The sequence below is a fragment of the Mus pahari genome, chromosome 17 (assembly GCF_900095145.1).
Source record: "Mus pahari chromosome 17, PAHARI_EIJ_v1.1, whole genome shotgun sequence".
Taxonomy (NCBI): domain Eukaryota; kingdom Metazoa; phylum Chordata; class Mammalia; order Rodentia; family Muridae; genus Mus; species Mus pahari.
In genome coordinates, this window is record NC_034606.1 from 7,872,983 (window position 1) to 7,887,540 (window position 14,558).

At 41.3% G+C, this 14,558-nt stretch overlaps 1 protein-coding gene across 4 annotated transcripts in view; it reads left to right on the forward strand.

Annotated features, from left to right (window-relative positions):
- Positions 1-13,117, forward strand: part of Zfpm2 (zinc finger protein, FOG family member 2) — a 440,237-nt gene extending 427,120 nt beyond the window's left edge. For 3 of the 4 annotated variants that reach the window (XM_029547887.1, XM_029547888.1, XM_029547889.1), the window contains 3 exons: positions 4,419-4,625; positions 7,628-7,852; positions 9,611-13,113. In XM_029547887.1, coding sequence (XP_029403747.1) covers positions 4,419-4,625; positions 7,628-7,852; positions 9,611-12,102 — 2,924 coding nt within the window. In that variant the 3' untranslated portion in view covers positions 12,103-13,113. Of the gene's footprint in view, positions 1-4,418; positions 4,626-7,627; positions 7,853-9,610 lie in introns of all 4 variants that reach the window. The other variant, XM_021216723.1, reaches the window with a different exon arrangement.
- The last annotated feature ends 1,441 nt before the right edge of the window (positions 13,118-14,558 follow it).

The window sequence follows — 14,558 nt, forward strand, 5'->3', positions numbered from 1 at the left end:
TATTTGTTTCTTGTTTGTTTTTTTGTTTTTGTTTTTGTTTTGAGACAGACCCTGTAGCTCTAGTGGCCCATAACTCACTGTGTAGACCAGGCTGGCCTGGAACAAAGTGAGATTCACCTGCCTCTGCTTGCTTTCTCTCTCCCCCTCCCCCTCCCCCTCCCCCCTCTCCCTCTCCCTCTCTCTTTCTTCCTCCCTCCCTCTCTCCCTCTCCCTCTCTGTCTCTCTGTCTCTCTGTCTCTCTGTCTCTCCCTCCATCCCTCCCATCACCCTCCGTCCCTCCCTCCCTTCCTTTTTTTTTTCCCAGTACAGATTTATTCCCGTCTCAGTCTGCCCTTCTACAGTTCCTCATCCCATTCTTTCTCTCCACTGTCTCCAAGAGGATGTGCCCACCCCCACCCCACCCCATCAGACCTCCCCACTCCCTGGGCCTCAAGTCTTTCAAAGAATAGGTGCATCTTCTGTGACTGAGTGCAGACCTGTCAGTCTTCTGCTGTATATGTGTTGGGGGGCCTCATATCAGCTGGTGTATGCTCCCTCGTTGGTATCTCAGTGTTAGAGAGATCTCCAAGAGCCATGTTAATTGAGACCACTGGCCTTCCTGTGGTGTCTTTCTCCTCCTCAGCTTCTTCCACTTTTCCCTAATTCAACCCCAGTGGTTTCTGGCTTCTGTCCATTGGTTGGGTATAAGTATCTGCACCTGACTCTGTGAGCTGCTTGTTGGGCCCCTTGGAGGGCTCCCATGGCTAGGCTCCTGTCTGAAGCACACCGTAGCATCAATAGTAGTATCAAGCCTGCAGGGACAAAAATGGAAAAGAGACTGAGAGAAAAAAGGTCCAGTGACCGGCCCAAATTTGGGTCCTGCCTCTGCTTTCTAGGAGCTCACATCAACTACCGTGCTGGTCTCAGTCTTTACATAATTTGTATGTTTTCAAGATCACAAGTGAGATTCTCTCACCCGGGAGCTCTTCTAGGATCTCAAACTTTGCCTTTTCAAAATACTATTTCTTATGTGCACACATCTGAACACTCTACCTTTCTCCCTCTCCCTCCCTGCCCCTTATTCTCTCTCTCACCAAGGGTCCACAATTGGACTTTAAAGTTCAGAAGACCAAAGTAAAAGACATGGTTTTGTCCCTGACCAAATGCGCATCTGTGGGAAGTTAACCTCTCCTACCTAGGCTTCAGTTTTCTTCACCCTCAGAGGAGTAACTGACAGGTTGAACACAAAGGAAGGACACTAACTGCTTTTCATCTCCAGCCAAAAGAATTCTTCTGGCACCGACCAGCTTTGTGTTGTTGTTATTGTTGCTGTTGCTGCTGCTGTATACCTGTTACCATTCCAGCTTTCTGCCAAGGTGGGGCCATAGCTGCCATTTGTATTCCACCACCATTAGCCTTGTTGACATCTCAAAGTCTTCTCTCTTTCTCGTCTAAGGACATCACTCCAGCCCCTCCTCTCTGGTGCCTCTTCAGTGTTGCTCTTTGCTCCCTTATATCCATGTATTTATGACTTCTGAATGAGTACAATAATCTCTAAACCGCTATAGCACATTCTGCCTATAAAACTTCCTCTAGATTATGTAGAGGGAAAATATCAATGTTAATAATGTATTTATTCATTAAAATAAAGGTGTATCTCCCCCCAGCAGGAGCCAGATAAAAATTGCATTTGCTTTATACTTAAAGCTCCTCTGCCTTGTATTAAGGTTTTTATGAGGAACCCTGAATTTATACCCCTTCCCGATCCCATGATAAATGTTATAGCCCTCACCATGGCCAACCTCAAGCTAGCACTAGTATATCAACCAAACAACTAAATTCCTGAAATTGTAGCTTTCTGTTCATCCCACAGACATGTGTGCCCCTGATCCTTAGCTTTTCCTGCAGATTCTCAGCTCAAAGTTTGTTCCAAAGTCAGGTCTTTCCACAATCCTGCACCTGCTCATGTTCATTCCATGTCTATTAATGATGAACCTGCCTGTTCCTCCTTACACAGACACTTGATATTTCATTTTGACTTATTCCAGATCGAGTAAAATCATAATTTGGATGGCTTCCCTAATTCCCTCAAGAAGCTTCAGTTGCTTGTAGTATGAGATATTCTTTGATTTATCTGTTGACATATGTATGTGCGTTCTTGCATAAAGTATAGAGCCCAGCCTGACACATAGCAGTGTCAGGCTGGGCTCTATGAATGAGTTTGTCACCTCACTGAATGGGTGACAAATTAATTAGTTAAACAAAATAATCCCAAGACAATCGATTCAGTCTAGTTCACCCTTTCAAAATGTTGCATGCTGAGTAAACTGGAAAATTGGGGACAAGAGGTACAAAATGGGGATAAGAGGTAGCAATGAGAAAATGGGGACAAGAGGTAGCAATGAGAAAATATAAATCAACACAGGGACTTCTGAAGATGCAGGTGTGTGTAACAACTGTCAAGTTGCTTAATAATGTAAAGAATCATATCTTTGTTATGGTTTTTGCAACTGGTATTTTTTTTTTCATTTTACTTTGTTTATTCAGTGGATGTTTTGGCTAAATGCTTTGCATAGGTAAGCTGTTGTCTTGCTATGTGTTTAGTGGTAGATGTCTTCTCCTAGGACCTGAAACCGAGCCTGGCTTTATTTTTGTGAGAGGTAGCCACTGCTGGATTAGCCAAGAATTTGAACTCCATGCTTGAAATCTAATGGCTCTGTGACCATGCTAGGAAATAAGCCCATACTAGGGTTCCTGGCTTTTCCTTCCCCACCCTCATTCCACATGCTGGCTTTATAAACTGTGTTCCAGAGGAGAGATAAGACACAAGTGATTAGCTTGTCTCCGCCATAAGTAGTAAGATGTGAGCATCTAAATGCAGAGGTTCCTAGAGTAAGAATGCCCCACCCCCACTGTGGAAATGGATCCACACAGGCTTCTAACTCCCTCTCATTCCCCAGTGATGTAATTTTGGCTTCAGTGACTTGGAAAAAAATATTTCAACAAAATAAATCTGTTTTATTTCAACTACAGTAAACCTGCATGCCTTCAGAAACATTAGTATTGAAGTGTGGTTGGGGTGAGCACGTGTCGCCATGTGACACTCTACTATCTTCCTGTTTTACTGTAGAGCTGGTCATAACTTTGAGGACTATAATCTTTCTTTTCTTTTTTCACGGACACATACCGTCCTGGGCTGTGTTTTGTTTGCTTGCTTTAAACCTTTCTTAATTGCCCATGATGTTTCTAAGGCATCTCGCTCAGCTTTCCAGCTGACTCTTCTGTCGCAGATACTGTTCTTATCATCACAAGATTTGTACAAGTTGTTTAAAAACCATGATCTCCAAGGCTGGAAAAAAATGAAGTGCTCTTGAAATGACAGTTATGCTAAAAGATAAGCAGAGCAATACGACTTATCAAAATGGGTACAATTTTTCTTGGTTAATGAGTACAATATACAGCGTCCCAGTGCATACACAATGGGGGGGGTACTTTATAAAATATCAAGTACAGCACATTACTGCAGACATAACTATGTGGGATATGTATCTAGGCCTGAGAGTAGAGATAACAAAATATAAGTGCTTTGCCTGTCTAAACATGTTAAATAAATGAGTGTTCGCTATCACATTCCAATACATTAGAAGATGTACTTGCATAGTTAATTTTTCTTTTTAATGCATCGCACGTGATCATTTGAAATGCAGAGCCAGAGAGTCTATCTCAGTGTTTGAAGACAAGGTTCCTTTCATTTAAACAAATCTTTATTGAAATAAGCCTTTTTGAAAAGAATCTTTGGTGTGTCCTCCTTTGCAGGCAGTTCAGTCAGGGTAAACGGAGATAAAGAAGGGACATCACAGGGAATTGTATAAGATCGCCCAGTCAAAGCAAAAAGTACGTGCAGGGTAGTATACATAGCACGCTCAGCCTCCCTGGACTGCACTTTAATAGGTAAGATTTTACAGACTTGTGTTGGCATGTCCGACAATTTGGGGTATCTGTGCTCACAGTCCAAAATAATTGGGGCAGTGGAGAGAAAGACAGAAAGGGACCCTGGGAGAGAAAGCTCAAGGTGGAAAGAGGGGGTGGAACAGTTGCTTCTTCTGTTAGCTAATAACATAATAGCTTCAAAAACATGGCTGCCGTAGTTTTGCAACCATGCAGGTTTTCAAACACAAAAGCTGGGACATTGGTAAACTTCACAGACACTATCTGTATTTCCCCAAGTTTTCTCCTACAAGTAGTTAGTAAAACCGTTGCCTAATACCAGGAGAACATTTGCCCACCAGAGGCTGGCTGAGACACACAACTGCAGGATCATTGAACTCCACTCCCATTCCACACCACGTGAATGACAGGAGCAGAAGACATTCCTGTGAGCAGCCAACTCACGTGTTCCATGACAACCCTTTTTCTCTTCTTTCCACCCTTCTCAACAGGGGGCCAACTTTGGTGCACCACAACGAAGGCCATCTCAGAGGGTGAAGAGCTCATCGCCTTTGTGGTGGATTTTGACTCAAGGCTACAAGCTGCTAGTCACATGACTCTCACAGAAGGGATGTACCCCGCCCGCCTGCTGGACTCGATTCAGCTGCTTCCTCAGCAAGCTGCCATGGCTTCTATTTTGCCTACAGCTATTGTCAATAGTAAGTGCTGAGTGCAATAGCCCAGCTTTGTGGGGTGATGTGTATTTATGGGAGAAAATAATGTCTACTGACAGGTAGCTAAAGACAGATATTTTCTTCAGTGTATATCTGTGTGTGTGTGTGTGTGTGTGTGTGTGTGTGTGTGTGTGTGTTTGCCTCACACAGGAATGCAGACAAAACATGTACACCCAATTATGTCAGATTAGATTCCTAAATGTCACCCATAGTAAAAACTGTCATTCTCTACTTGTTGACTAATACTCAATTTTGCTTAGCAATGCTTGGATGACTTTCTAGTAGCAAAAGTTGTATTTGTTAAGGCATTTTTAAAAACTTGCAAAGAAGAATATATTATATACATTAATGATACAGAGTATGTCGGTGTGAGGCTTTGATGTACAATTATTATTATTCTATTAGGAAGTAACAATAATACCTGGCAGCCTCAAGTAAACCAGTACAAATACACTGAGCTTTTCTATTTATCCCTACAATCTGATGAAGTCCTGGTAACCTGGACAAATCAAAATATTTGTTAATTAAAAGGAAGAAAAAGGAAAAGAGAGGGAGAGTATATAAGCTTTTAATACTTCATAAAGAACTTTAACATACACTGTGGCAAACGTCTCTGGGCTGCTTTATACTGCGAAGACAAACACTCTGGTTTGGATTTCTTGAACACATAAAGAGGCACATTATGTGGTGGAAAGTGAGTGGTTCAAGGGTCTTCGTTCTAGGAAGATCTGCTTTTATCCAACTCTCTGTGGGAAGCGAAACTGAGTGTCAATCACATGGCAAGAGTAGAATTATGCTAATGTTGGTGATGTTGGTTGGTTATAATAACGTTGGCAATGCATCAAATCTTAACATAACATTGAAAATCTTTGAGACCAATGAAAAAGAAATCTAGATAGCAATAATATTTTCATATTATTAAAAATATCCCACTGTAATTATGAATAAAGAAATTCACAGGTGATTCTTAAATCACTATGCATGTAATCAACAGGCCAAAAGGACTTTTAACAGAAGCAATTCTTGATTTATTTAGTAGAAACTATTTTTTTTCTACTTTCATTCTTACTGCATAGAGCACAAAATAATGTGACCAACTTGGATGTAAGGCAGAGTAATTTTATTACAAGAAATTTCAAATAACCTTATTCAGTTATGATGCTCCAATGTGTGTTATTGCTTCTAATTATACATTAGAGCATACCTGTTTTCATTTTGTAGAAGATGATTAATCTCAACTGACCCAATATGTGCACAGATTATCATTTGCATCCTGAAATCAATCATGTGGCGTCTCTGTTGACATATACACTACAGTAAACTGTGCAGTCTCTTAGATCGTGTAAATGCACTGAACTTGGGAAGAATGAGCTAAATAACAGTCATCAGTGCGTAGTTTTGAAGCTGCCCTTGGCTCCCCGCAACTAAAATTTGATCCTTAGTTTTCTCTCATTTCTGATTCATGATTCTGCAGATTTCTTTCTTTCACCATGAACTGTATATTGATTGTTCGTTAATAATACACTTAAATCTTCCTGCAGAGATTTTAGAACTCTCTTAACACCTTCCCACATGTCCCTATGTATTTCCTTCAAAACTACCAAATTCCATATGTCTAATGTGACCCTGTGTTTCCCAAAACCTTCTGCAGAGCATTTAAAAGCCATGCGTCTATACATTAGGAAGCCAGGCTGGATCACTCCATACTATCTCAGCCTATAAAATACTGGTCTTGTCGTCTCATTTCTGTTTTTCTCTCCTATAATCCCTCCCCTTTGCCACCTTTTCATCCAGACAGTATGGAAGGAAGTTTAAGTGTAAAAGGCTTTGCAACCTTTTTTTGGCAAACCTTTCATCTCCAAAAACGTTTACATCATGATTCATAACAGTAGCAAAATTAATTATGATGTAGCAATGAAAATAATTTTATGAAAAAAAAAAGAAAATAATTGTATGGTTGGGGGAGTCACTACAATGTGAGGAGCTGTATGAAAGGCTCACAACCTTAGGGAAGCTGGAACCACTGCCTCACATGGTCTTATACAAGGGAGTCAATTGTGGTTTCCTCAACTGTAGCTATATGTGGAGGAAAATATACACATATGATGAAATTTTCTGAATGAAGTCCTGGAAATCACACACTGAGGCTAGAATTCAAGCCTCTGTATATTTCACTTAATTGATGGCACCTGCCTTTTGCCCTTAGAGTCTGTTTCTTGCACGTTAACTACCTTGTGATAGGCTCTGATTCCCCAGCATCAGAGACATAAAGAACGCCTCTCAGAAGAGCCTGTGAGACGCTGTATATTCTATCTTGCTGCTTGCCTCAACAATACCGCACAGTAGCTGAGCCTTCACCCAGGTTCTCTCGGGGTCAGGTGACATTCTATCTGCACTGTTGCTCTTATCAAAATGACAGGAATTTTTCCTCCACCTGAATAAGTTCATTTCATCCTTCACATCAGATCTAAGGCCCAACATTATCAGCCCTCTCACCGCCTACCTGACTGGCCCCTACCGATATCACTATCCTTTAGTAGCTAAGTGGATGCCTAAATGGCACCTCGGGTACTCCTTCTGTTTCCTCTATCAGAGGCTGCAGAAACACTAATCGCTGTTACCATATTCTTACTTTTTAACGAACCAGACAAACCAATTCTCTTTGCTATTACAAATGCACATCACTTTAACCCATAAGTAGGAAATGAAGTTATTTTGTACTTTTAATATTGGCGTCTCCTAGAGTATTCCTTTCTGAACAGTCTGTGGGAAGTTGACTTACAGAGCGTACCATTCCTTTAAGAGCCGAGTCCTGATCTGCCAAAGATTTGAGATCGTACTCATTGATGCCCCCAGTAGAACCTGGGAGCAGACTCAGAAAGATCGACTTAAATGCTGCCCGCCCCTCATCTCGCCCCTGCAAATGCTGCCTGCCCCTCACCGCGCTCCCGCAGACAGCAGCTAACATGTCTCTGGTTTTGCTGCAGAGGATATATTCCCTTGTAAGTCCTGTGGCATCTGGTACCGGAGCGAGCGGAACCTGCAAGCCCATTTGATGTACTACTGTAGTGGGAGGCAAAGAGAAGCTGCTCCAGTGTCTGAAGAAAATGAAGACAACTCGCATCAGATTTCCAGCCTGTGCCCCTTCCCACAGTGCACCAAGAGCTTTTCCAATGCCCGAGCTCTAGAAATGCACCTGAATTCACACAGTGGTAAGGGTCTCTAATGTGGCTGCAGTTGCTTTGGGATACTCTCTATTCTTTCTACACAGACATACGTTCACACATGCATACATACATACTATCTATAATATATTCATATAGAGAGAAACATGCACACATGCATACATACATATATACATACATAACTTTACTGGACCAAGCAGTGTTCTTTTATACTATTTAGATGTAGCATATTTTGACTGACTTGACTGATTTCTTCAATACCTAGTGCTTAGACTATGGGCCAAATCATTACATTCATTTTCCTCTTCATCAAAATAGCATTATTTCTTTTCTCTTTGTTTAATGCCATGCATATTTTTTTTTGCTTTAAGTGTTACGTGAACTTTGCAAACTGATCACGGCACTTCCCATGTGTTAAGGAAGAAATAGTAGGTACATTAAAATAGGAGCTGCTGCACAACATTGAAGTTGCTATTTTGGTAGATTCAATTAAAAAACCCCTCGGTTTCCAGAGTATGCATGGTTAAAGCTTAATTGATTTTTATGACATGAAACTACTCTAAATTCCTTAAGAAAAGCAACAAGGTAGAATCTATTCTCACTTATATTTGAAACGGACCCCATCTATTGTTAGCTTAATCTCATGGCATCCTAATTCTTCTTTTTTGAAAAATAAAAAATGTATAGAATTGTATTAAATTTAAATATTTTGGATGTTTTTCTAGTTTAGATTAGTTTAGTTTAGTTCAACTCAGTTTAGTTGTGGCACTGACTCTCTACCTGGCTGTCCTGACACTCATTATGTAGACTGGGCTGGCTCCAAACTCTCAGTATAGAGAAGATACAGAAAAGATAAACCGAGCCTGTCCCCATTCTGTACGAACAAACAGAAGCAGGAGTTGCACTCCATGATGGATACCTCCACTGTCAGTGGCAATAACTGATCAGAAACAGGCAGTGATCAACCAGCATGGATACCATCCTAAACAATCTTTATTAGCCTACCATTGTTTACCAGCCAAATATTAGTCCTAGATACAGAAAAACCACATTCAGTAAAACCAACAAATAAATATAATCAGATAAAAGATAAAAGATGAGCCAAGTGGTTGCTAAAACCCTGTAATTTTTTCTTGCATGTAGGGATTCAGTAGCTAGTAACCATTCTAATATTCTAACATATTATTATATTACATATTATATTAATATGATACATAATATTAGAGAATATTCTGTCACTTCTTTCTACTATAGAGGATAGTATTTGGGTGGTTTAAAAATTATAAGCCGCCGGGCAGTGGTGGCGCATGCCTGTAATCCCAGCACTTAGAAAGCAGAAGCAGGTGGATTTCTGAGTTTGAGGCCAGCCTGGTCTACAGAGTGAGTTCCAGGATAGCCAGGACTGCACAGAGAAACCCTGTCTCAAAAAAATAAAACAAAACAAACAAACAAACAAACAAACAAAATTATAAGCCTAAGTCTTGGACATAACTCCATGTTTCACAGCTTGGTTGTTATAATTAACTTTCTCAGTTTTTTGTTTGTTTGTTTGTTTATTGACCTATAAAGTAGAATCACTGATAGTTTTCCACATCTATACCATAACACTCACAAAGAGGCTGAGGAAATTATTACATACGTCACCAAAATCTTAGTATAATAAGTGAGGATACGAAGGATTTCTGTTTCTATTTTGCTGGAGACTCGGCTCACTAGTAAAGATTTCCATCACTGGTAAACAAATGGGTGTAGCTCTCAGCTTTCCTGCTTTGTGTGTCTTTCCAGGAGTGAAAATGGAAGAGTTCCTGCCCCCTGGGGCGAGTTTAAAATGCACAGTCTGTAGCTACACTGCTGATTCTGTGATCAACTTCCACCAACACCTGTTCTCGCATCTCACTCAAGCCGCCTTCCGATGCAACCACTGCCATTTTGGCTTTCAGACCCAGAGGGAGTTACTGCAGCACCAGGAGCTCCATGTCTCCAGTGGCAAACTTCCCAGAGAAAGTGACATGGAACACTCCCCAAGTGGAACGGAAGACAGCTTACAGCCAGCCACAGACTTGTTGACCAGAAGTGACCTCTCCCAGAGCCAAAAGGCCATGCCGACTAAGGATGCAAGCTCAGACACAGAGCTGGACAAGTGTGAAAAAAAGACTCAACTCTTCCTCACCAACCAGAGACCAGAGATACAGCCTGCGGCCAACAAGCAAAGCTTCTCTTACACAAAAATAAAGTCTGAGCCCTCCAGTCCCAGACTTGCCTCATCTCCAGTGCAAGCCAACATCGGGCCCCCTTTCCCTGTGGGACCTTTCCTGTCTCAGTTTGCTTTTCCCCAAGATATCACGATGGTCCCTCAGGCTTCCGAGATCTTGGCGAAGATGTCCGAGCTGGTGCACCGTCGACTGAGGCATGGGAGTAGTAGCTACCCTCCAGTGATTTATAGCCCTTTGATGCCCAAAGGGGCTACGTGCTTTGAGTGTAACATAACATTCAATAATTTGGATAACTATCTAGTTCATAAAAAGCACTACTGCAGCAGCCGATGGCAACAGATGGCCAAATCCCCTGAGTTTCCGAGTGTTTCTGAAAAGATGCCTGAGGCTGTGAGTCCTAACACTGGCCAGACTTCCATAAACCTTCTCAACCCAGCCGCTCATTCATCAGACCCAGAGAATCCACTCCTTCAAACATCCTGCATCAACTCTTCCACCGTTTTAGATTTGATTGGGCCAAACGGGAAAGGCCATGAGAAGGACTTTTCCACTCAAGTCAAAAAGTTGCCCACCTCCAACAGTAATGACGACAAAATAAATGGAAAGCCTGTTGATGTGAAAAATCCCAGCGGTCCCTTAGTGGATGGGGAAAGTGACCCAAATAAGACTACCTGTGAAGCTTGTAACATCACCTTCAGCAGGCATGAAACCTATATGGTCCACAAACAGTATTACTGTGCAACACGCCATGACCCTCCGCTAAAGAGATCTGCTTCCAACAAAGTACCGGCCATGCAGAGAACCATGCGCACACGCAAGCGAAGAAAGATGTACGAAATGTGCCTACCTGAGCAGGAGCAGCGGCCACCCCTGGTCCAGCAGAGATTTCTTGATGTAGCCAACCTAAGCAATCCTTGTAGCTCCACTCAAGAGCCCACCGAAGGGCTAGGAGAATGCTACCACCCAAGATGCGACATCTTTCCAGGAATTGTCTCAAAGCACTTGGAAACATCATTGACCATGAACAAATGTGTTCCAGTTCCCAAATGTGACACGACCCATTCCAGTGTTTCCTGCTTGGAGATGGATGTCCCTATAGATCTCAGCAAAAAGTGTTTATCGCAGTCTGAGCGGACGACAGCATCCCCTAAGAGGCTACTAGACTACCACGAGTGCACAGTGTGCAAGATCAGCTTCAATAAGGTCGAGAACTACCTGGCCCACAAGCAGAATTTCTGCCCTGTCACTGCACATCAACGTAATGAGCTGGGTCAGCTTGATGGCAAAGGGTTTCCGAATCCAGAAAGTGAACGGAACAGCCCGGAAGTCAACTTTGAAAGAAACATGATCAAATGTGAGAAGAATGGGAATCCAAAGCAACCTTCTCCCAACGGAAACGTGTTTTCATCCCATTTGGCGACCTTGCAAGGCCTGAAAGTGTTCAGCGAAGCAGCTCAGCTCATTGCTACAAAAGAAGAAAGCAAACATTTGTTTCTTCCCCAATGCCTTTACCCTGGAGCAATAAAGAAGACGAAAGGAGCCGACCAACTTTCTCCATACTATGGGATAAAGCCAAGCGATTATATAGCCAGTTCTCTTGTTATCCACAACACTGACGTCGAACAAAGCACAAATACAGAAAATGAATCACCTAAAGGCCAGGCCTCCTCAAATGGGTGTGCTGTACCCAAGAAAGATTCTCTGCCATTGTTGCCCAAAAACAGAGGCATGGTCATAGTGAATGGTGGACTCAAGCAAGATGAAAGACCTACGGCCAACCCACAGCAAGAGAACATTTCCCAGAATACCCAGCATGAAGATGGCCACAAATCCCCTTCGTGGATCTCTGAGAACCCATTAGCTGCAAATGAGAATGTCTCCCCAGGAATTCCCTGCGCAGAAGAACAGTTGTCTAGCATAGCAAAAGGTGTGAATGGCTCCAGCCAGGCTCCCAGCAGTGGGAAATACTGCCGGCTATGCGATATCCAGTTCAATAATCTTTCGAACTTTATAACTCACAAGAAGTTTTATTGCTCATCACATGCAGCAGAACATGTCAAATGAACTAACTGAGTTACTAAAGAAGGCAGTCACCTTTGGTACCTGTGTTTAGTATGTTCTTCTAAACAGTCCAGAAAACAAAGACACTGTTTGAATTACATCTGGCAATCAGGAGATAATTCATTATGGCTGAGTTGAAGACTTAAGGTGTAATTTCATTACAGACCATTAGTAAAGTGTATTATTGGTGCCATTTTCAGAAAAAATTAATTTATTTTACCAGCAGTATTCATAGCTGTGGTTATGTTATTTTTATTTAAAAACTTTATATTAAAGTCATTTGTAATGATTGTATAGTTATTGTGTAGCACATATGGTTTGCACTGTATAGTAGCTTTTAAATAAAATAGTCACAAACAATACAGAAGAGCATTTTAGAAATAGCTTCAAAAGCACTTGTGTATTCTGATTTTTTCTTATATGCTGTTGCAGATATACGTATATGCTAAAATATAACCTGCAAACATGTTCTAAATACACATGCTATAAGTTCGCCTTAAGATTTCAATTCTTGGATAATCAGGCTCCAATTGCACTTTATATTTTAGCAAATACAGTCTCTTAGTCACTAGGCTTTGCATTCGTATGTAGCCGTATATTTCTGTCCATTTTCTCAAACTGAAACATGTACGTTAAGTGAAGATGGCATTTTTTTTTCTTGTATAGTACTTGTATTTTCTTTCGCCGATGCAGCCCTGTCTCAATTTTTAAACCTTTGCTGTTAAATGCAATACTTTATAAAGAATGAACAAAATTACTGGAAGCAGTATTGTCAGTAATGGAGTGGTAGTCATCAGTTTTATCTTTTGAAAGGCACAGTCTAAATCGAACCCCTAAACTCAACGCTGCAAGTATGAATTTAATTCATATATAAGATCTATTTAAATATAAGAGTAGCAATACTGCACCTGGTGATCACAAAGATAATGTTCTACTTCTGATAGAAATAATTTCTCAACAAATGTTGTTACTATGCATGTACATGGATGGAATAAAATTCCAAATTGTTGGAGACGTTTGACGTTCTGGGCTTTTTTTTTTTTTTTTTTTTTTTTTTTTCACCCTAAGCACCAGGTAAAATATCTAGCTCTAATTGTTACACAGGAAATAGCAACATTTTATCATCGGTGCCATGTTCATTTCTGTTGGCAAGTTTCCCTCAAAAATGGCTGTGGCAGCCAGTGTTTCATTCTGTCTACTTAATTCAGCCTTACTCACTAATTTTCAAGGCATATCAGCCTAGGCCAACACACCACACTACTGTGGCTAGAAGCAGCAGCAGCAGCGAAAACAACAGCAGCAACAAACTGAGAATGCACGTATCCCCATTTGAGAGATTTTAGTATTCTGTAATGGATTTAAATTCCATAGAACCATCTAAATGCAATGACTATAAACCGTCGTCTTTTTACCACTGATATTCGGACCACTCAATTAATGCTTACAATCAGACCTCAGTTTAAAAAATTATATTCAGCATACATGTTAATGTTCCAATTAAAGCCAAAAAGTAAATCATTGTAGAGGCTGTTAAGGACATTGAATCCTTTTTCATTTCCCAGCAGTACCAGAGGTTTCAAATTTGTAAGTGCCAAAAGTCTAAAAGCTAATGAGAAAGAAGCAGAAACCTGGGAGTTATTCTCAGCTGTCTGTGCATCCATACCACACGGCAAAGCAGAGGCACGTGATAGTGCCAAGTGCCTTCCATGTGACTCCAAAGAAGGCAGCCTTTGTAAGGGAAAACACCTCCTTCAGCTTGCACTCTAGAACTTGAGCCGCTGTGGAGATTTCCAGAGTGTGTGATGCCTCTAGGAACCACTGCCCATGCAAGTATGACCACACTGCTTAGAGGTAACACTCACTCCCATCCTGCACGCTGCATTTCCTTTGCAACGTGATTGCTCAAAAGCATCAGAAGGAACACCTGATGCTATCTCCTTAGTGTGCATCAATGGCAGATGGAGAAAGCTGGGGAAATAGCACTTCTTACCAGGTACTCACAGCTATTCTGGAGGACTGTGACCTGCCCCAGCTTCCGGGTTCTCTGTGTCATGGGTGAATCCATGGCTCCCAGCTATGTGTTCTGCACTACTTCACAAATAATCCCAGGGAGAACCATCTCCCCCATTCTTGCCTGGGCATATCTTTAGGAAAGTAAGTTTCATCATGAAATTGACCACTCTGAGGAGCTCCCCTACAGCCTTATATCCCCCGAAGACTCCAATAACTATTAGGACACTATTCAGTCTGTCATCAGAGGCATTGGCAGGCAATCCAATACTTTTATATATTAAATTCATTAACGTTAGGATCAATTCCCCTTTGCTTAGTGATTTCACACCCAACAGACAAACAAATGAAAATTACAAAACACAGGTATACCTATGAACAAAACACATTATACCTATGAACAGAAATATTTCTCTAATTGAAATTGTAAGAATAAAATAACTAAGATC